Below are 23,105 nucleotides of genomic sequence, written 5' to 3'. Positions count from 1 at the left end.
GATTCAAGTTCTGTTTTGGGACCAACATGCTGGCCCACTGCCCATAAGATGGAAGTTTTCAGAATGAGAGCTTTTTAATCATTCTGCTGAATGCTTGAAAGATCCACCCTGTCATGGAATGTAAGGGAAAGAGAGCAATGCTGAGATACGGTGAAAAAAACATTGGCTGGCAATCAAGATGCCTGGGATTCCCGGGTCTACTTTATTCTGATAATAAAGGAAGAAATAAATTCTTTGTATGTGTCATTTTTCTCATGAACTTTGGAGTCAGACCTGGATTCAAGTACCAACTCACGGGCCTTAGTTTGTTCATGTACAAAATGGCTCTAGTCATACGGAGATTTTATTGGGTGCTCACTGTGTGCAGACATTGTGCTTTTACATACCTTTAATCTTATAAGTCTTGAATGAAATCATCACTATTGTTATCCCCACTTTACAGGCAGGATCACTGCAACTGAGAGACCAGGCAATGTGAGGAATTTAATTAGGATCATTTATGTATACAGTATGTCATATCACCCACTACAGCACATTCCCCAGAATTGGTAGCTGACGGATTCCTCTTGACTCTCTTCTCACCTGTGTCCTTTTCTCCTTTTAGAACGGTTTTGAAGGAGCACCTTTCTCCTTTTAGAAAGGGTGGCTCAGTCCGTTAAGCGTCCGATTCTTGGTTTTGGTTCAGGTCATGATCTCTCGGTTTGTGAGTTCGAGCCCCGTCTGGGGCTCCATGCTGTCAGCCTGCTTGGGATTCTCTCTCTCTGCCCCTCCCCTTATTGCTTTCTCTGTCTCTCTCTCTCAAAATAAGTAAATACACTTAAAAAATTAAAGAAAAACAAGAAAGGTTTTGATGCTTAGTGAAGAGGAGAGCCACACATGTCTCTAGCATATGTTTGGGAATTAGATAGCAGTGTAGGCCAAAGGGTAAAAATAAAACTGAATTTTTATTTTCCTACAGGAGTGGCAAAAACTCAACTATGATATCTACACCCTGCGACAGATTCGAAGGGAAGTGAGGAATAGGTGGAAACGCATTTTAGAAGATTTAGGTGAGTCCGGAAGTGATTATGACATGGTACAAATAACTAGTGGTGATCATTCCTCTTCCCTTTCTTCTGCATGGTTTTTATAAAAGTCATATTGATAACTGGCTGGTTAAAGCTACTGTGTACTAATTAGTTTCCCAATCCTATCCGCCTTGTATCCTCAAGCATAAACATCTGATGTTTCTGTTACACCAACCGATGTCCTGAGGACATAGTTTGCCGTGCGTTATGCCATCTGTCCTCAATGGAGTATCATAGGACAGGGGAGTCGTGTGGGCACTACCACTGAATGTTTTTGGCATTAGATTAGGATCATGATTAGATTAGATTGTGTCATTGAATTAGAAGTCATTGTATGTTTTTGGCATTAGATTCTGACTACGATTAGATTAGATTATGTCATTGAATTAGATGAGCGTGGTTGGGCAATTAGTAGTAGCTTTGTAAGACGAAGCAGGTGGGAAGAAATATTGTTTGCAGGAGAGACAGCAAAACTCAGTGTAGACTTACAGAAGGACTAAAAGGTAGAAAATCTTCAGAGTTCAGATAAACACCTGTGGCATCAGAGCAGATGTTGGGTATTGATTTTGTTAATTCTGCCAGGGTCATGATCCTGTAAACAAGTATCTCTCTCTGCCTCCCCTCCCCCCAAAATAAATAAACTTTAAAAAATAAAAGTGAATTTATCAGTTTTGAAGTCCCTAATCCTTCTGCCTTGAAAGACACCATGACACTCACTTTGGCGTCATAACTTTTCAAGCATGGTGTACCCAGTTGCTTACTCTATTGCTTTATTGGGATATAGTGGGATGGGCTGGACCTCTAGCCCTCTTGACTCAATATTATTGGGAGTTAATTGTCTCCTTTTTAGTTACTCCAGGAGGGTATAAATTGCTGAGTCTTTCATATTTTGGGTGAGTAATTTTAACCAGGCAACCCTATTGCCCCGGGGAAGGGAATCAGGACTTGGGGAAGAGAAGGCCTGGAGGTGGGGGCCACTTTGTAGCTCCCAAACTGTGAAGGCAGGTAGGTGCAGAGCAGGGACTGGGAGGGAGGATTTCAATCACAAAATAATAATTAAAAAAAAGGCAGCAAGCAAACTGAGGCTTACCTCTGAGGCAAAAGCTAAGGAAAAAAATTAAACAAGAAGAAACCTCAAATGAGCTTTAATTAAAGACCCCGCTGATCATAGTGACCTGGAAAGTAGCACATGGAGAGGTGCCTTGGCTTCTGCTGTGTGTTTGGAACCCACATTTGGGTGCCTTCTTAATCTCCTGCAGGACCACCGTGTCCTGTGACTGCTTTTACACGAGGGATAAATTTTTTTTCCCCACAGGCTTTCAAAAGGAAGCAGACTCTTTGTTGTCAGTGACGAAACTCAGCACCATCAGTGATTCCAAAAACACAAGGAAAGCTCGGGAGATATTGTTAAGATTGGCTGAGGAAACCAATATTTTTCCAGCAAGTTGGGAGCTCTCGGAGAGATATCTCTTTGTTGTGGTAAGTGGACATATATATATATATATATATATATATATATATAAAAGTTTATTTATTTTGAGAGAGAGAATGTGAGCAGGGAAGGGGCAGAGAGGGAGGCAGAGAGAAAGAATCTTAAGCAGGGATTCAGCTGTCAGCACGGAGCCTGACTTGGGGCTCCATCCTAGGAACTGAACCTTGAGATCATGACCTAAGCCAAAATGAAGAGTCGGACACTCAATCAAGTGAGCCACCCAGGCATCCCAAGTGGATGTGATTTAAAAAAAAAAAAAAAAAATTAATGTTTATTTTTGAGAGAGATAGAGTGTGAGTGGGGAAGGGGCAGAGAGAGAGAGGGAGACACAGAATCCGAAACAGGCTCCAGGCTCTGAGCTGTCAGCACAGAACCCGACGCGGGGCTCGAACTCGGGAAGGGTGAGATCATGTCTTTGGCTGAAGTCGGACGCTTAACCAACTTAGCTGCCCAGGCGCCCCAAGTGGGTGTGATTTTTTTATGTGTATTTTTAAATTTAAATTTTATTTTTATGCATTTTATTTTGTTTTATTTTATTTTATTTTTTATTTTTATTTTGTTATTTTATGTGTTTTTCTAAATTTTTTATTCCAGCACTGCCGGCAATACCCAGTTTGAGCTGGCAGATGAGGCTGGCATGTCGTGAACGGGTTTCCAGGATCTAGCTACATCAGAACCACAGGAAGGGCTTTACACGTGCAGATTTCTGAATTGCACTCAGACGTATTAAGGCTTGGTTGTGGCTCAAAGAATCTGTACTTTCTAGGGGCACCTGGGTGGCTCAGTCAGTTGAGCGTCTGACTTTGGCTCAGGTCGTGATCTCACGGTTTGTGGGTTTGGTCCCCAGGTCGGGCTCTGTGCTGACCGCTCAGAGCCTGGAGCCTGCTTCCAATTCTGTGTGTGTGTGTCTCTCTCTCTCTCTGCCTCTACCCTGCTCAGGTTCTGTCTCTGTCTCTCTAAAATGAGTAAACGTTAAAAAATTTAAAAAAAAAAAAAAAAAAAAGAATCTGTACTTTCCAGCTAATTCTGCTACGTAGTCAGCTTTTTGAATCACTTGTAGGTCAAAGAGATTCAAGAAACATTGTTTACATAACCTAAGATTAACAAAGGGTTTGAAGGGGCACTAAGAATGTAGAGTGTTTCTTGAATAATGTAAGCAAAGGGTGAAGGGATATCTCTAAATTTGTTGAGAAAAATTTAAGATGTGTTTTGCTTGCCCATGATTATTTCTAGGCTGGGTGTATGGTCGTGTTTAGATTGTTTTCCCATTGACGTGGCTTCGTTCCCATCTTGACAACATTTGTATTTTTAAATCTTTGGCAGGACCGTCTTATTGCTCTTGATGCAGCAGAAGAGTTCTTTAAAATTGCCAGTCGAACTTATCCCAAGAAACCTGGGGTCCCAAACCTGGCAGATGGCCAGAAAGAACTGCACTACCTTCCATTTCCAAGTCCCTAAAGGAGAGGCTGGGATTCCCCACGGGGACACAACAGCCAGCCCAAGTGGGACAAATGCATACAGGAGACTGTAAGCACGTGGAGGGCCAGTTAAGTGAAAAATGATTCTAAATCCTATAAAAAACTAGGGGTTTGGATATCTGGTCTTCATGAGGATGCCACTGTAGGAAAAGTTCAGGTTGCATTGAAACAGCCTGGTGATCTTGCATCAGGGAGTTAGGGTGATATTTCCTCATGGGGGATTGGATTTCAAGAGCCCATTGTCCCCATTTGGGTTTTGGTTGTACAATAAACTCTTGTCACTAAGCCTATTGGGGGAATGGGGTGCTCTAGTTAGGAAAACAATAAGATTGATAGAGCTATTGTTGAGCCCAAATATGGATTACTGAATTTTAAATAATTATTATATAATATAGGCTAATGCCAAAATAACGTCAGGCATTATGTGACCTTTCTTGGATTTGGAAGATCCTCCAGGACCTTGGAGGTGTCAGAGGCATCATTTTGAATATGAGTTATGTATTCAGAAGTTTAGATACGGTAGATGATGGGAATATCTAAGAGTGCTGCTCAGAAGGGAGTTCCAAATAGATCGATCCCAGGCAGAGCTTCCTTCAGCTCTGTCTTCAGTTGTGGGACACGCGTCTTAAATTCTAAATATTAGCAATACCTGGTTACCTCATTTTTGCATACTATCCATTTCTAGACCCCAAGCCCTTGATATTTTATCTGGAATAGCATCTGTACACTGGAATGTTTGACCTCCACTTCCTTCTCTTCTCTTTAATCTGTTTCTGGCGTCTTGGCTGAGAGTTGTACCTGCCCAGTGACCTTTAGCACAGACTTGTGTCTCTGCGTCTGCAGGCAATATTGCACGGAAGAAGGTCATTGCTGTACTTTCTTCCATTCAGAAGAGGATTTCCAAGATGGAGCAGTGCTGAATTACAGCTTGCTTCTAGCCACAGACTGAGAAGTCCAGCCTCAAAAGTTACTTGCCACTTAAGCAAGGAGGTTGCCAGGAAATCATGGTTCATGTTATTGAAAAGACTTTCAGAACCTGTAGGATTTACCCATAGATTGCTGAGAACAATGGCGATATTTTTACTTTTACAGACTTTGCTCTTCTAACTTCAGGTGAAAAGGAACTTGAATTAGTCTGTCCAGGGGATCATGACTTGAAAACTTTCTGATTAGCTCTTTCGGTAGTGCACACGACGTTTGAAGTATCTGTTAGAGGAGACACACGTTCTCCATTTATTAATGCATTGTAGACCAGATTAACTGACATGTTTCAGGAAGATTCTTTCTAGTTTAGCAAGTAAGCTAAAAGTTTTATTTTTTATATTTAATGCTTAATCTCTCTCTTGTGTTGTTTAAAATTAGCCTGCAGATAATTTCCCTCACTTCTGTAGGCTCTCGCGAGATAAACATATAAACAGTGAAATAAACAAATAAAAACAAAAATGAACAAAAATCTTTGAAAATTGTATTGTTTTCATTTCTGTCCTCATAATTTGTGTTTTGCCCTTCTGCCTTTTTTGATGAGATGTTTGCATCTATGAAGAATACATTGTCATCATTGTCTTTGTTTTTGGTAATGAATAAGGATGAGAATGTACCAATGATTATGAAAAACATGGAGTTATCCAGGAAATTTTCCTTGGAAGGAATTAAAAAGGTTTTCTGTTTACTTTTCAGTTGGATGTGTGTTATAGTTCCAAGAAATAAGGAACAGATAATTCTTTCCATAATCCCTTTAAATTAAAGGGTAAAGAAACTGATAGGCAAATGGATTTAAGGACCTTCCCTCATCCTAAAGTCATTCAAAGGGGCAGATCTGTGCTCAAGTCTAGGGGACATCGAAGTACATGACAGGCTCAAGGGTGACTGAGGTAGCGTTCCGGAACTTACACGGTGTTCAGCAGGACCCAGATCCACAGATGTGCAGGTGGCTGGAGGGTTTTCCTACTGTTGAAATGTCTCCCTGTTGGCCAGTGTAGTACTTCTCAAATGTTCATCTGTGTATGTACAGTGATTTAAGGTGGTAGATGAGTGGGAATTTCCACATTAAAAGTTATTTATTTTAATGTGCACCAGAGGGAAATCTCTGTAATTTGCACATCAGGAATTGATGGATATCCTGTTTAATGGATATTCTTGTAGTAAACAATAAAGTATTTATGCTTCCTTAAAGGTGGAAGGCCACCCAGGAAACCACAGTGGACATACTGACCATGGTGAGGGGGCACCAGCATCACTGAGAAGCTCAGTGGTAGGCCTGTAGTCCAGATGCTGTTCCAGAAGTGGGCTCACTGATAGCAACGGGGATGGATGAAGAGGGGCCTGGTGGCACAGAAGTGAAGTGTGCACAATTACCATAATGAGAGGCCAGGTCGGAGAGGTACCTGCAGAGAGGGTTGGAGATGGTTAATAGAACATAATGTCCCTACAGGCAGAACAGATGGGTAGCCAATAAGAATATTGCTCAACCTATGCCATCAAAAGAGCTCAAGGATGGATGACCCAGAGATAGGTAGGGCACAGCTAACCCCAACAAAAAGTTCTGATCTCTTGCCAAGTTTCCAGACCTTGGCTATCTTCCAGACCAAAAACTACTGACTGAAGGAAAGTCTGGATCCCCAAGAAGGGGGACTTTGCAACTCCAAGTATATATGGCATTGTTTCCCCTAGTCCTTCCTCAAAGGGACCTGTGGTTATTTACCTAGATTTACTGTACACCGGGGAAGGAAGTGTACAAAAACACTCTGAGGGTGTGGGACACAACGTGCAAGATGACACTGACGCTCAGGGACTAGAGTATCATAATAGTGTGCTTTTTAGAATGGGGGCATATGGGATTTATAGAGTCCTATCTTAGGTCTAGCCCACAGTAGGTCCATTGATTCCATGGATCTATCTCTCCACTTCCAGAATAAGTTATTGGGTTGAATGTATTTGGGACTTGGCAAGACCACCATTAATTTCTTGGTCTGTGGGTTAAAAACTAATGTATTAGTAGGAAAGCTTAGTAGAGGCCTCTGAAACTACTCCATCCCCTGGCCAAAATAGTAAACCCAAATCAATATTGCATCCCTGGGAAATGGCAGAGGTTAGTACTACCCGTAAAGACCTAAAGGTTTCTAGAGTGTTGGTCTTGACCACAACTCCATTTAATTTACCATACTAGCCCTTATGAAAACTAGATGGATTCCAGAGAATGAAAGTGGAGTATTGAAGACTCAATCACGTGGTTGCCCTAATTGTAGCTGCTGAGCTGGATGTGGAATCTTTGTAAGAACAAATTAACACAGACTCAGCTACCTGGAATGTGGCCATTGATCTGGCAAATATGTTCTTTCCACACTCATCACAAAAGCAGATCAGAAAGAGTTTGCATTCATTTGAGATGGACAACAGTATACATTTATGGACTTGCTCTAGAGCTAGAGTGTCCCACCCTCTGTTATAATATAATCCAAAGGGACAGATACCATGTGGACATTCTGCAGAATATCACATTGGTCATCTATCTCAATGACATCAGACCTGAGGAGTATGAAGTGGCAAATGCATGGAGGCTTTGGCAAAAGACACGCACTTCAGAGGATGGGAGGTAAATCTTACGAAGTCTCGGGGACCTATCACTTCAGTGAAGGTTTTAGGGGTCCAGTGGTCAGGGGCATTGTTGGAATATCTTCCCCAAAGGAAAGGTCAGTTTATTTCATCTTTCACCTCCCCCTGCTAAGAAGGCAGCAGAATGCCTAGTAGGCCTTTTTATGTTCTCACCTGGAAACACTGTTCCACCCCGTACAGCTGGGTGATGTGAAAAACTTAGACCTCTGAGGGAAGTTTAGGGCAGGAAGAGGCTCCAAAACAGGTCCACGCTACAACCCTGTAGACATCTTTGTTGTTAACAGTCTTGGCATAAGAAAAGATGCCCTGTGGAATTTATGGAAAACTCAATAGGAGAATGACAACACAGACCTCTAAGTTTCTGGGGCATGCCATACCATTTGCAGGTGAGAATTACACATCACTTGAAAAACTCATCATGAGCTGGGTTTTTATCAGACCCACCAAGGTATAAAGTCAAGGTCTAGCAGTAGTCCAATTCTTTCCTTATTATTATTATTGAGAGAGAGAGAATGAGAGGGGGAGGGGTAGAGAGAATCCCAATGAGGGGGCTCGATCTCACGAAACATGGGATAATGACCTGAGCTGAAATCGAGAGTAAGAAGCTTAACTGACTGAGCCACCCAGGCACCCCTTCCTTGTCATTTTTAAAAATAAACTTAGTTTTAGGATACTGTTAGATTTACAGTAAAGTCGCAGATTGTACAATGGTGCTATGTGCCTCACACCAAGGTTCCCCTACTGTTAACACATTACCTTAATGTAGTACATTTGTCACATCTAATGAGCCAATGTTAATACATTCTTATGATTAATTACATAGTTTATTCAGATACTAGTTTTTGCCCAGTGTCTTTTCCTGTCAGGATCCCATGCAGGACGCCGTATTGCATTGAGTCATTATGTCCCTGAGGTTCCTTTTGCCTAAGATAGTTTCTCAGACTTCCCTTCTTTTTGATGGCCTTGGCAGTTTTGAGTTCAGGAATCTAGAAGAGAGAGATGATGAGAAGTGGCAGTGTGGCCTTGAGACCAGCTTCGGACAGTGGGGCTGTGAGTTGTCCAATTAGCCTTCTTCATTTGATTTTCCCCAGCAAGAGAAATGCAGCAGGCTCATGGAGGAGCCTTTCCCAGAACTTGCCATAAAGAACACGTGGATCTGAGCATCACAGGGGTGGACTGTGGCAGAGGATGTGAGCCACTGCTCAGGCCTTGCCCTTTTGGGGGCTGAAATACTCCCTCAGCGGCTGGCAGTACTGGTGCTTAAGCTCTCAGATGAGTCTGTCTCTGGGAATTGCCATAAACTGGTGAGAGCTACCTCTCCCACGGTCCCCCCCCCACCCCCTTTCTGGGAGCACCCTTTGTCCATTGACTGATTAGTTGGTACAGGTGTATGAAGGGTAATCCCAGCTTCGGAGATCCCAATTAGATTGGCTGAGGCCTTTGTTGTGACTCCATTTCAATAACATTTTACCCAATATTTTCTCCATAGGGATTTGCTAATAACTTCTTGCCTGGCAATCTCCATTTCAAAATCTTTTTTCCAGGGAACTCGATTGTGACACTATCTGAGTCAACAATACAATACCCAAGTTTGCACTTGTATATGACACATACATAGTGATTTATTGTTACTAAACCAAGCCAGAGCATTTATCTACTGAAATACATATTATTTAGTTGCGAATTATTTAAAAAATGTATTTATCTTTGAAATTAGGACACTATTTTAAAAAATTTTTATCTTGGGTGGATATCACGATCTGTCAATTCATTTAACATAGTGGTTAAATGCTTTTTTTAAAAAAACTTTTAATGTTTATTTTTGAGAGAGAGACAGAGCATGAACAGGGGAGGGGCAGAGAGTAAGGGAGGCAGAGAATCCAAAGCAGGCTCCAGGCTCTGAGCTGCCAGCACAGAGCCTGACGTGGGGTCTTGAACTCAAACCGTGAGATCATAACCTGAGCCCAAGTCAGATGCTTTACCCACTTAGCCACCCAGGCACCCTTGGTTAAGTGGTTTTTAAAGACTGTCATAAAAGTGATTTTTATTTAGCTAAGACATTACATTTAAGTTTCACTAGGGGTTATCAGTTTAAAATCAGTAGCTCCTGGAAGAGGTCAGCATTGACAGCTGCAGAAACTAGTTTATCTGATAACTCTTCAGTGATCACAGAGGCATCATGGCATCATGGCACAGCTTTTCCATTGGATTAATGCATTTATTCATTTTTTTTTCAGACAACTTTCTATCACTAATAACACAAGAAATATGTTTAAATTTGAATAAGTTGCACTGAAAGGAGTATTCTCAATTTCCGAGTCACTACCATGCACAGAGTTAAAATGGCCAGCCACTTTGAACTTTCAGTTTACACTTTCAAGAAGTGTTACTATTTGCTTCCAGAGTACTATGCCATGTTCTGTTTTGACACCCTACAAAAGGATACTTGGCATCTCAATTTTCAAATCCCTTAATGCATGGGTTTAAGAGAGTGGAATGTTGGGGCGCCTGGGTGGCTCAGTCGGTTAAGCATCCGACTTCGGCTCAGGTCATGATCTCACGGTCTGTGAGTTTGAGCCCCGCGTCGGGCTCTGTGCTGACAGCTCAGAGCCTGGAGCCTGTTTCGGATTCTGTGTCTCCCTCTGTCTCTGACCCTCCCATGTTCATGCTCTGTCTCTCTCTGTCTCAAAAATAAATAAGTGTTAAAAAAAAAAATTTAAGAGAGTGGAATGTGGAAAACTGAGGGAGCCAAGTCTTAGCTTGAGTCTCATCGTTTAATCATTTAGTATCTAAATGGAGTTAATTTGATTTTGTACTGATTTATATTCTAATTATTTGGTGAGATTAACTTTAAGCAAACTCTGCACCCAACATGGGGCTTGAACTCATGCCCCCAAGATCAAGAGTTGCATGCTCTACTGACTGAGCCAGCCAGGGGTCCCAAGTGAGATTAAGTTTAGAAAGACCAGTATTGTAAATACAAAATTAAATTATGACATTTATAATAGATAAAGCACAGACCTGTAGACCCATTCCTTTTTCAAAAGCTAAGAGTTGTAGTTTTTAGGTAGCAATTTACTTTACAAATTGTTCAGCATTAGCAGTGTGAAATATGTTAAGTGAGTTTCATCATAAATCTAGAGACGTGTGGTTAGCATGTGAAGTATTCTAATTAGGAATCCGCTTCCCAAAGATGGTTGTTCAATCATTTCAATGATCTTTATCAAAAATACACCAAAAGGTTCATTAAATTGCATAAAGCATGTTCAGAATGATTTTCCACTTATGAAATGATTAGTGGTCTAGACAAGTGGTTAGCTAGAAAGGCTGTCTGGCTCCATCATCTTAGCAGGAAGACGGTGTTAAGAACCTGTTAAACCCAGCAGTGCTCAAGGCCGAGAGCTCTAAATGTCCTTTGTCTGCCTGCTGACAACACTCTGTTGTCTGATGTGGTTATTGGGTATTGTTGTGTCTACCTAAGAATGAAACTTTTACTCAAGTTTCTTTCAAACTTTCATTTCAATATTGAGGGTCTTGAGAAAAGAAAGGGGGAATTCTCTGGCATTATAGGAAACCAATGTGTAGTTCCTGGCTCGTAAGTGCCGTATGTTTGGAAGAATTTGGACTAAGATTCACTTTCATACCATCTGGTTGCAAGCTCTTGTGGGAGGAGACCTATGTTCTTCACCTTCCTCTTGTAATTGCTGGAGAACACTGATATTCACTAAAAGACTGGACATTTGATGAAAAGTTACACTGACGGGTCAATTTCTAACCCATTAAATTTTTTTTTCATAATTTATTTATTTCTGAGAGAGAGACAGAGCCTGAGCAGGGGTGGGGCAGAGAGAGGGAGACACAGAATCTGAAGCAGGCTGCAGGCTTCAACCTGTCAGCACAGAGCCCAACGTGGGCTTGAACTCATGAACTGTGAGATCATGACCTGAGACGAAGTTGGATGCTTAACCAACAAAGCCATCCAGGTGCCCCTCAAGCCCATTTTTAAAATTTGAAAGTGAGGCAGAAAATTTTAAAATAGAAAGAAAACAAAACAAACGTAATACTATATTCAAATACAGTCATTCATAACATTTTGGAAGATTTCATCGTTTTTCATGTGCATATTTGAAATTTATATGTACAACTTTATATCCTGATTATTAAATTTCAGTGGGTCATGAACTTCAATGCTCCAAGGGTCACTGAGTGGGCACTGTGGATCAAAGGGGTTCATATGTTTCTTTTCTAAAGGAAACAGTTAGGGGCACCTGGGTGGCTCAGTCGGTTGAGCGCCCAACTTCGCTCAGATCATATCACAGTTTGTGAGTTTGAGCTCCACGTCGGGCTCTGTGCTGATAGCTCAGAGCCTGGAGCCTGCTTCGGATTCTGTGTCTCCCCCTCTCTGCCCCTCACCAGCTCACATTCTGTCTCTCTCTGTCTCTGCCTCTCAAAAATAAATAAACATTAACAAAAAAGTAAAGGAAACATCACTCCTCAGCTCCAAATGATTGATGTTATGCAAATAGACTCAGTTCTGTCAGTTATTCTGATTTTTTTTAGAAGAACTGAATTTTATGTAAATTTATGTAAGTTTTATCAATTTAAAAATGTTGGTTACCAAATTAAAATTTTTAAAACATTGTGTAAGCCAAAGATATATACATGAGCTGACATTTTACCACATTTCACAGGTCATAAACATCAACATTATTCATCACTAAGTAGCCTCCGAGAGCATGATTTTTACAAAGCTGTGCAACAGTAAATTGAGTAGATGTAACACATTTTACAACCTTTAATGTATTTTTGGACATTTAGAGGTGTTTTTACTTTTTCTCCGCAATGAACATCTTTATGCGCGTTGCTTTGTTCTGTGGTATTGGTGGGATTACAGAATCAAAGGGCATGGTTATTTAAATCATTCTTTACGGACCTCATCAAATATTTTCCAAAAGATTTGTAACAATTTCTGCTCTATCGAGCAGTGATGTATGAAAATATAATTTCACCCTATCTTTGTTTTCATTGGAACATACACCAGGAAAAAAAAAAAAACTGGCAAAGAAAAAAAAAGGTACCTTCTTGTTAACTTAATTGGCACGTCTGTTTATTAGTTAGGGTGAACATTACTCCATGTGTTTGTTTACCACGCTTTTCTTTCTTTTGTGATTTGTCTGTTTCCTTTGTCCTTTGTGGGGAGGACTCCTACTTTGAAGTCTCAACAATGTGAATCTAGGCAGCAGCCAGGTATCAATAAATATCAACACCCGCTTCTTCATGCTTAAAACATCTGTTTCATGGGGATTTTTTGTTCTCTATTAGTTGTCAGCTTTCATCCTTCGGTCTCTCACGGTCCCACACGGCAGCATCCGAAACAGAGGCCAAATAGAATACTGGCTGTGTCTCCTTGGTTCATTTGGTGGGTTATAATTCTCAAGGATTAAGACTGCTTCAGTTTTATACCTCTATTTTAGGATTAGATACTGAATGGTTAGTTATGAATTATTTTGAGTTTACAAATACAGGTCTTAATATTGGGATATTAGGTACAAGACTAATTCCCGGCTTTAAGGTCTCAGATTCAAAATTCCAGAGGGCAGAGGGACCTTATACAAGTGATTTATGCCAAACTGCTCATTTTCCTGATGCAGAGATCGAGTTCGGGTTCCTTCTCCAAAAGGACACAGCTAGCAAGTAACCGTGACATGGCTTACTATCTGGGTCTCTGGTCTCTAGGTTAATTTTCTTCCTTTTTTTGCCTTGCTGCCTTCCTCTGGTGCTGCATGCATTGCTACATTTTGCAATATAATTTGGTTCTGATATATCTGAATGCAGCTAATGAATTGCTGCATTTCTGGATATCCCTGTCAGAAATCCATTACAAAAAATAATGATTTCTTTCTTTCAAGCCTGGTGAAAAATTTTCATAGAGCCTTGGAAAACATTCATAAATATTGGTTTTGTTACTCTTTTATTCCAAGATACAGTGGCAACAGTGGGAGCCAGGAAGTAAGAAAAATCAAATCATCAAATATTTGCTTTATTAATAACAGAGGTACAAAAATGCAGCCCAGATACTTTATTAGAAATAAAAATTAGCATTATTACTGCAGAGGTTCAAACCCAGTTTGGGGACAAAGAATGGGACTGGTGACTTCTATCCGTTTGGTGTCAATAAAATACACACAATAAAGGAACTGCCTGCTTTGTTCTAGAAGCTGAACAGTAACTATAGATATCCTGGACATCCCTCTCGGTTAAAAGGTCTGCATTTTACTCTGTGGCAGCTGAGCAGATGACCTGAAGGGTCTTGCCTTTCAAGCGCAGAAGGGATCCCAGATTAGGCTCAAACTAGTAGTTTTCAAACTTGAGGGTCTTGTAGATATGCAGGTGCCCAGGTTCCACTCAAAGATAGTATGATTCTGTAACAGTAGCATGGAGACTGGGACATTTTGTTATTTTACTATTTGATTTTATTTTGAGAGAGATAGAGATAGGATGAGTGGGGGAGGGGAAGAGAGAGAGGAGATAGAGAATCCCAAGCACTGCCAGCACAGAGCCTGATGCAGGGCTCAAGCCCATGAAACTGTGAGATCATGACCTGAGTCGAAACCAAGAGTCGGACGCTCAACTGACTGGGCCACCCAGGCGCCCCTGGAAATATCATTTTATTTTATTTTTTTTATTATTTTTTTTAAAAAATTTTTTTTCAACGTTTTTATTTATTTTTGGGACAGAGAGAGACAGAGCATGAACGGGGGAGGGGCAGAGAGAGAGGGAGACACAGAATCGGAAACAGGCTCCAGGCTCCGAGCCATCAGCCCAGAGCCCGACGCGGGGCTCGAACTCCCGGACCGCGAGATCGTGACCTGGCTGAAGTTGGACGCTTAACCGACTGCGCCACCCAGGCGCCCCTCATTTTAATAAAATTTTAATATTAGCGTAGTTTTAGATTTGCAGTAAAATTGTAAAGATAGTATAGCAGGTCTCTATACACCCCACTAAAGTTTACCATGTGATTAACATCTTCCATGAGTATGGTGCATTTATCATATCTAGTGAACTAATATGGATACATTATTATTGACTAAAGTTTATACTTTTTCACATTTCCTTAGTTTTTGCCTAATGCCCTCCTTCTATTACAGGATTCCATCCAGGATACCACATTACATTTAATGGTTGTGCCTTAGGCTCCTCTCGGGCATGGCAGTTTCTCAGACTTGTTTTTGAGGATAATGGTCAAGTGTTTTGCAGAATGTACTTCAGTAGGGGTTTGTCTGATATTTTTTCTTGTGATTAGATGGGGAGGAAGACCACAGAGGTGAAGTGCCATTTTCATCCTGTCATACGGAAGGTACACATATCCACGTGACTTAGCACGGCAACACCACCCTTGCTTACTTGGCAGAGAGGCTGCGGTTTGAACTCCTCCTCCTTCAGGGGCCTCAATGCAGGTGACATCTGGAGCATGTTTGGAGAACGATCGGATGCTGTGTTCGCTCTGGAAGGCAGGCAAGTGTGAGGATGTTTGAGGGATCAGTGGGTGAGGCAACGATCGGGCCCAGCTGTGAATAGTAGCGAACCCTCCGCAATAGGGCCTTCTTTGTCTAATGGAACAAGAATTCTGGGATTGGACAGTCCCTGCATCAACTGTGCAGTTTGTGGCTTGCTTCCTGCTCCTCAACGTGTGACTTTAATTCTCATGGTCATAAGAGGGTGGCTACCTCCAGTCTTAGCTTCTATATTCAGGGAAGGAGAAGGCCTAGGGCCTGTGAGCTGTGCCTGCCTAAAAGAGTTCCACCTATGGGGCGGGCGCCCGGGTGGTTCAGTCGGTTGAGCGTCCGACTTTAGCTCAGGTCATGGTCTTGCAGTTCGTGAGTTCGAGCCCCGTGTCGTGCTCTGTGCTAACAAACAGCTCAGAGCCTGGAGCCTGCTTCGGATTCTGTATCTCTCTCTCTCTCTCTCTCTCTCTCTCCCCCCCGCTCCTCTGCTCCTGCTCTGTCTCTGTCTCTCAAAAATAAATAAATAAATAAATAAATAAATAAATAAATAAATAAAAAAGAGTTCCACTTATAAAATAGAATTGGTTAAAACTGAGTCACTGGTCTAGCCATGACTAAAAGGGAGTCTGAGAAGGTGCAGAATTTTAACTGAGCCCATAACCACCTTGCACTCAACCAGAATCCTGGGAGTATGGTGATTGGGCATGCAGTCAGCAGTATCTGCTTTGGGGGGGCTACTGCCTATGGTGCGTTTATATTCTGCAGATAGTCCGTGCCTTCTCTGCATCCTTCCATTCATTCTTTCACAGTGAAGTGATCTTCTAAAAATGCAAATGGGTTCATGTCCCCTCCTGCCAAAAGCAATATTCTTAAGAAAAAACCCCAAATTCCTACACATGCCCATAAGGTTCTGCAGTTTTGGAGGCTACGACAGGTCCCTTTCGTGGCGGAGACACGCTCTGCTCCTTCTTCCCACTTCACAGCCTGCGCACCTGCTGTTCTCTCTGGAACATTCTCTCTGGTCCCCTCTACTCCATCTCCTTCCCTTAGCTGATTACTGCTCTCACCTCCTATTTGTTCTTCAGATCTTTATGTTTCGGCTCAACATATGTTCATCAACAAAGCCTTCCCCAATCCTGCAGACTAGCTTGGGTCCCACTGTGCATCATGCACTTTTCCTTGATGGTCCTTAACACAGCTGTCATCTTGACTCTATTCGTGTAGTGATTAGATTAATGATTGTCTACTCCATAAACCGCAAGCTCCATGAAGCAGGCAAGTACCACATCTATTTTTGCCCATGATTCTATCCCCAGTGCCTCCTGGAGTGGCTGGCATATGGAAGAGATCAACGAAATATTGACTGAGAGGGTGAATGAGGAAAGATCAGATCCCGAGAGAAGAGAGAGTCAAGAGGCAGAGTTTAATTCAAGAACAAAGGATCAGTGATAGAGGGGAGGCTTGGTTTGTCACTGATGTCTCCCTACTCCTTTGACACTATGTGCTTACAGTTGACTTATAGAATGAGGAGACACAAAAAGAAGAAAACAAAACAAGCTATTTCTTACGTCTCCACCACCCTCCCCCAAATTGGAACACTGGGAAATGCTTGTGGTTTGGAACCAGTGGTACCAAGAGTAGCCTAAGAGTGAGCCGTTGGCATGACACGAGTGCTTTCTACAGCAAAGGCTGCGGTCTTAGCATGTTGTTTGCTGCTTCAGGTGTGGGCAGCCACAATTTCACCACAAAGACCGGTGACACCATAGCTGGCCAAGGGGACAGTTTATCTTAGTAGTTAAAAGCACAGATTTTTGGGGCGCCTGGGTGGCGCAGTCGGTTGAGCGTCCGACTTCAGCCAGGTCACGATCTCGCGGTCCGGGAGTTCGAGCCCCGCGTCAGGCTCTGGGCTGATGGCTCAGAGCCTGGAGCCTGTTTCCGATTCCGTGTCTCCCTCTCTCTCTGCCCCTCCCCCGTTCGTGCTCTGTCTCTCTCTGTCGCAAAAAATAAATAAATGTTGAAAAAAAAAATTTAAAAAAGCACAGATTTTTACACTTAGATTTCAGCTTTGTCACCAAAAAGGTGGATGGCCTTACTAACCTTCAGTTTTCTCTGGAGCAGAATGGGAAAGACGTTTGTTATGACGTTCAAGTGAGCTACTGCAGGGAACTTGATCAACACAGACAGTACCTGCTAAGATCCCGCTTGTGGTGGCTCTAGCTGTGGTCCCACAAGGAATCAGGAACCCAACGATTTAGGAAGGAATTTAAAGGTGGGGGATGGAGCTCCACCACGAGTGGAGGTAGGGAAATTTTGTCTTGTGACGGCTCTTGAAACTTTACGGCAACCTTTAAGCTCACATGCCTGAGAAATGGTTTCCCATAGAAGGGTAAACCTCAAAGGGATCTAACTTAACTTTTGTCTTTCTTTTAGCAGCATGGCCCTCTGGGAGAGGCGGCAGGTTCTCACAAGACTGTGGCCGTGCCAGGCAAATTACTGGCTCTTCTGAGAGTTTTGTTGGTCCTGGGCAATAAGCGGGCTAGGAATTGAGATGAGGGTGTAGCAGAGTGGTTGAGAGCAGGTGCTCTGGAGTTGGATTACTGGGCTCTAAACTGAGTTCGGTTGTGTAGAATTGGGGCATTTACCTAAACTCTGGTCTCCTTACCTATAAAATAGGAGAAATAAAGCTATCTAATTTATAGGGATTTTTGTAAGAATTAAATTATTAACTCACAGAAGGCAGTGGTTCTCTCTGGGGAAGGAGGTAATTCTGTTCCCCAGAAATTGTTTGGCTATGTCTGGAGACGTTTTTTGGTTGTCCTGACTGGGGGGATGTGCTATTGGCATCTAGTGGATAGACACCAGGGATGCTACTAAATATCCTACAGTGTGCAGGACAGACCCCATTCCTTCCCTCAAAGAACGATCCCAAATGTCAATAGTCCTGAGGTTGATAAATCCTAAAATGAGGTACTGAGAAGAAATCCTGTCTGTAGAAATCACTCAGTGTCAACTCTCATGAACAAACTTTCTGTAGCGATGACAATAAATTTGTCACATGGAGCTTACCAAGGGCTCATGCCTCTCTCTCGACTGAGTAAAAGGGACCAAAGCGGGGCGCCTGGGTGGCGCAGTCGGTTAAGCGTCCGACTTCAGCCAGGTCACGATCTCGCGGTCCGTGAGTTCGAGCCCCGCGTCAGGCTCTGGGCTGATGGCTCAGAGCCTGGAGCCTGTTTCCGATTCTGTGTCTCCCTCTCTCTCTGCCCCTCCCCTGTTCATGCTCTGTCTCTCTCTGTCCCAAAAAAAATAAATAAACGTTGAAAAAAAAATTAAAAAAAAAAAAAAGGGACCAAAGGGATTTTTTTCTTATTTTATTTTCTGAGAAAACCACACAAATGACATTTTAGCTATAAGGTATGGCTGTTGGTTCCTTGATTTGAGGATGATATTAATTTCCTAATTAAGAGAAATAAGTAGCTTTCAGCCATAAAAATGCTGATCTTGTTGGGATAGTTTGGAAGGCACTCCATGATGCTTTCTTAGGGAATAAAGACATGAATGAATGGATAACTATAGGGAAAGCTCCAAGGTACAAAATTTTAGGGATATGTCACATGGACTGTTAGGGGGATTTTGCCCCTAGAAAACTGACCTTGAGACACTGACCGTTGACTCTCCTTCCAGTAATCTTCCGAATTTTGCTTGCATGGACACTTGTTCATTACACCTATGGGAAGACAGGTGGACAGTCCTGGGGAGAGGAGCAGGAGCGTATAGAATCTCCTGGAAGAACAGCAAACAGTTTCTCAATGATCTGATAGCACCCTAGTCCAAAAATGTGATGTCATTAGCAAGGGGGTGAGGATGAGGGTGGGGCATCTTCCTGGATACAGAAAGAAAGGAAAGCTTGTCTTTCCAACTAGGGAAATGCTGTCCAGCCTCCTGCTTGCTGTAGCTTTGTGTGTTAAGTTACACCTTTTACCTATATTATATTACCTTGTATCCTTTGCACAGTTGTGCAGGTGCTTTTGTGTTGACGGTCACCTTAAGAAAATAGATCTATGTTTAATGGGCTTATGGGGTACATGGGTGGCTCGGTCAGTTAAGCTTCCGACTCTTGATTTCAGCTCAGGTCATGATCTCACAATTTGTGAGATCAAGCCCTGTGTTGGGCTCTGTGCTGACAGTGCAGAGCCTGCTTGGGATTCTCTCTCTCCCTCTCTTTCTGCCACTCACCTGTGCACGTGCGTGCTCTCTCTCTCAAAATAAATAAATAAATATTAAAAAAAATAAAGGGCTTGTGTTGGGAGGAAGTAGGGCTCTGCAGAAAAGCCTCAGAACCTGGGATCAGGTGGCGCTGAGGTAATGGGATACAAGGGGGAGCGGGTGAAGGGGAGTGGGTGGGGATAGGAGAGAGAAAGGGTGGGGTTCTCGAAGACTGAGTGACTGAGGATCCCGTTCTTCCACCCACCCCTGCTTAAAATACAATAGCTATATCTCACCTATTTTGTCTGAATTTATCTGTTTTGTAACATTGTCATTTCAAATATTTCACTTTTTCTACTAAAGGGTTCCACTTCTAGTAAAAAAAAAATGTTGAAAACCTCTGGCATCTATAGAGAAAATATAGCCCCTCCTTTATACAAGGTAATAGGTCAAATGGTTTCCCCCAGAATTTCTTATTCATTGAGGAGTTCAGCATCTCAGGAAAAAGTTAATGCAAAACCAAGATTCTTTCCCAAAGTTGACGAGATCCGTTCGATTTACTCCAAGAGAAGGCTCTTAAGCAATCACCCAGGGTTCTTGTCCTCCAGGAACTCTCAAGGCTTAGTATCCTGTCTTTGAACTTGGGATGGAGGAGAGGCTGAGGCAGAGGGCATGGAACCAACTCCTTAACTCGAGGTATGCTCCAAGTCCGAGAGATGTTGGGTGTCTCTGGAATTAGGACAAACTATGAATTCCTATAGGAATAGCACCATAAATGCTCAGGTGCGTGCGCCTCAGTGATCTCAGGGAGTTGATTAAATGTCACAGATTTGCACCACATTAACACAGGGAGCCTTGTCTCTGTCCAGAGGCTTTGCAGAAAGGTTCTGGTTGAACACTAGATGCCACTGTTGACTCACTCTGTTGTCTATTAGACACTAGAATTTCCCCTGGTCTCAGCAAGGATGATGCAATTAAAAAAAAAAAAAAAAAGCTTAAGTAAATACACAAAGTTTTGTTAATTTTCCTCTCATTTAATGATTGATTTAGAGGGTTTTTAAAAAGTAAAGTTCAGAGGTTGTCATTTTCGAGAGAACACTTGACAATTGGCAGGTAATAGAACGATAAAGAGGCATGAATATTTCTTAAAGGAGAAAGATCAACCAGCTCACACTAGAGGTTTGTAGATAAGATCATTTTTGTACCTATCAGTTTCCACCCCAAAAAGACTCAAGTTACCCACAAGCCTACTTGTTTCTCTAGTTCTGTGGCATATCAGACTGTTTTCAACCTTTGGCATTTACTTGAATATTGTAATGGAATTTATGCCTAAGAGTTGTCTTTATTACTCAATAGGCCAGGTTGTTGGCATCATTACAGAATTTTTTTCTTTTTATAGCCTTTATTTTTTAGAGCAGTTTTAGGTTCATGGCAAAACTGAACAGAAAGTACAGAGATTTTCCATACAGCCCCCGGCACCAATGCTTGCACAGCCTCCCCCATTATCGACGGCTCCCACCAGAGTGGTACGTTTGCGACAATCAATGAACCTATATTGACATGTCATTATCACCCCAAGTCCATAGTTTACGTTAGGGTTCACTCTCGGTGTTGTACATTCTATGGGTTTGGACAAATGTATAATGACATGTATCCATCATTATGGTATCATACAGGGTATTTTCCCGGCCCTAAAAATCCTCTGCGCTCTACCTATTTGTCCTTCCCTCCTCCCTAACCCCTGGCAACCACTGATCTTTCTATTGTCGCCAGAGCTTTTTTTCTCCATTACTAGTTGCTCAGTTTTTTTTTTTTAACTTTCCACTTTAAACAGTTTTAACACAATAGTAGAAAAGCTAATATAGCAAACCCCATGAACCTATCCCATCACTTTAAAAACCACCAAATTTTACATAATCATCTATTTAACGTTCCTTTCAGGCAGGTTTTATATCATCTCCATTTTATAATAGTGAAATTGAGGATCAGAAGGTCTAAGCAGTTGCCCAGATTGTTACAGCTAATTGATGGTACAGTCTGATTCAAGCCCAGTTTTTCCCCCCCAAAAGTGTTTCTATCACACTATTCTTCAGCTTGATTTCTACCAGATATGTGTGCATATCTGAATATGCTGTGTTCTCCCTTGAATACCAGTCCTACACATTCATTTTCAAAAGCTTTTAAAATACGTTGGCAGGAATCTTCTAAGGAGAGAAAAATTTATCGTTACATTTAGCGATAGCTAGATTTATGATAGCTGTGTATAGTGTGAATGTGTGTATTTTTAGGTGTTTTATTCTCCAAAGGAATTGAGAACTATCAGAATATATTTGCCATCCCTTGAAAGCTGTAAAATTGGCAGACCATTGGGTGTTGCCAGGGTTGAAGACAGCACAAGTTCTTCTCCAGCTTGCATTTCCAACATGGAAACACCCCTGTGAGAATTCCCCTAGACATCGGGCCATTCACAGAACCCGAATATTTTTAAATGCAAGCTGTGTTAACTCTTACTCTTTTTTTTTTTTTTTTTTTTTTTTTTTAAATTTTTTTTTTCAACGTTTATTTATTTTTGGGACAGAGAGAGACAGAGCATGAACGGGGGAGGGGCAGAGAGAGAGGGAGACACAGAATTGGAAACAGGCTCCAGGCTCTGAGCCATCAGCCCAGAGCCTGACGCGGGGCTCGAACTCACGGACCGCGAGATCGTGACCTGGCTGAAGTCGGACGCCTAACCGACTGCGCCACCCAGGCGCCCCAACTCTTACTCTTTATAGTCGGTCATCTTCCATCTTCAGAACTAACTTTAAATCCCTTTAAATCCTTGACCCCTCCTGTAGCGACTACAGGCAACCCCCTAATCCAACAATGGTACCTTGGTTTCCCTTCACTCAGGGTGTGGGCTGGGATGCCCTTTTACAAACATTTTCAGGTCCTTTTAGCTTCCTTTCATCACCACCATTATTATTATTATTATTATTATTATTATTTTAGCAAACTGAGCACTAAAGATACACAGGCCTGTTAAGACCACATCACACTATGATATGTTGATGGGTGGTAAAGACAATACCTCTCTCACAAAGCAGATCACTAAAAGTTATTTGGAAACACAAAATTGCAAACAACAATAGAGAGCCCTTGCTCCATATGAGCCCTCAAAATTCCCTCATCTTTCCAGAACCAATATGACGGACTCAGAGACAGCTCTCTCTGTACTTCCCTCATAATGCGCACAGAACATTTGTCACAGTGCAATGAAATACACATTTCTGACTGTCACCCCCAGACAAGGCCTCCTCTTGGGGAGCATCAAATCCTGGTAATCTTAGTACCAATGTGACCTGATCTTTTCACAGTGCCTGGCCTGTGCTTTCCGACATCGACTTCATGTTCGAATGCCTTTGGGGTTGCAAATGTACTGATCTCACTCTCTCTGCCCCTCCCCTACTCGTGTGCACGTGCACACACACACTCTCTCTCTCAAAATAAATAAACAAGCTTTAAAAATAATAATACATGGATAATAATACATACCTCACAGGTTACTATAAAGATTAAATGAGATAAGAAATGTAAAGGACTTGACATAAGATATATTGTCAGTAATCGACAGCTTTGAGTGTTTCTTTGGTAAGCATGTATCTCTTGAGCACCTACTATGAGCCACTATTTTAGCGGGAATACAGTAGTGAATGGAATCGAGTCCCTGCCCCTGGGGATCCGCACAGCTACCACCATCGTTATTATT

General features: G+C 42.1%; 1 protein-coding gene across 2 annotated transcripts in view; it reads left to right on the top strand.

Annotated features, from left to right (window-relative positions):
• Positions 1-5,492, top strand: part of MREG (melanoregulin) — a 62,847-nt gene extending 57,355 nt beyond the window's left edge. For both annotated transcript variants that reach the window (XM_086719574.1, XM_025912500.2), the window contains exons 3-5: positions 959-1,049; positions 2,383-2,546; positions 3,883-5,492. In XM_086719574.1, coding sequence (XP_086575700.1) covers positions 959-1,049; positions 2,383-2,546; positions 3,883-4,017 — 390 coding nt within the window. In that variant the 3' untranslated portion in view covers positions 4,018-5,492. The remainder of the gene's footprint in view (positions 1-958; positions 1,050-2,382; positions 2,547-3,882) is intronic.
• The last annotated feature ends 17,613 nt before the right edge of the window (positions 5,493-23,105 follow it).

This window comes from Puma concolor, chromosome C1 (genome assembly GCF_028749965.1).
Source record: "Puma concolor isolate L17-30 chromosome C1, mPumCon1.1.hap2, whole genome shotgun sequence".
In the NCBI taxonomy this organism is placed as follows: Eukaryota; Metazoa; Chordata; class Mammalia; order Carnivora; family Felidae; genus Puma; species Puma concolor.
The sequence above is the reverse complement of the archived record's forward strand: the minus strand, read 5'-3'. Positions and strand labels throughout refer to the sequence as shown.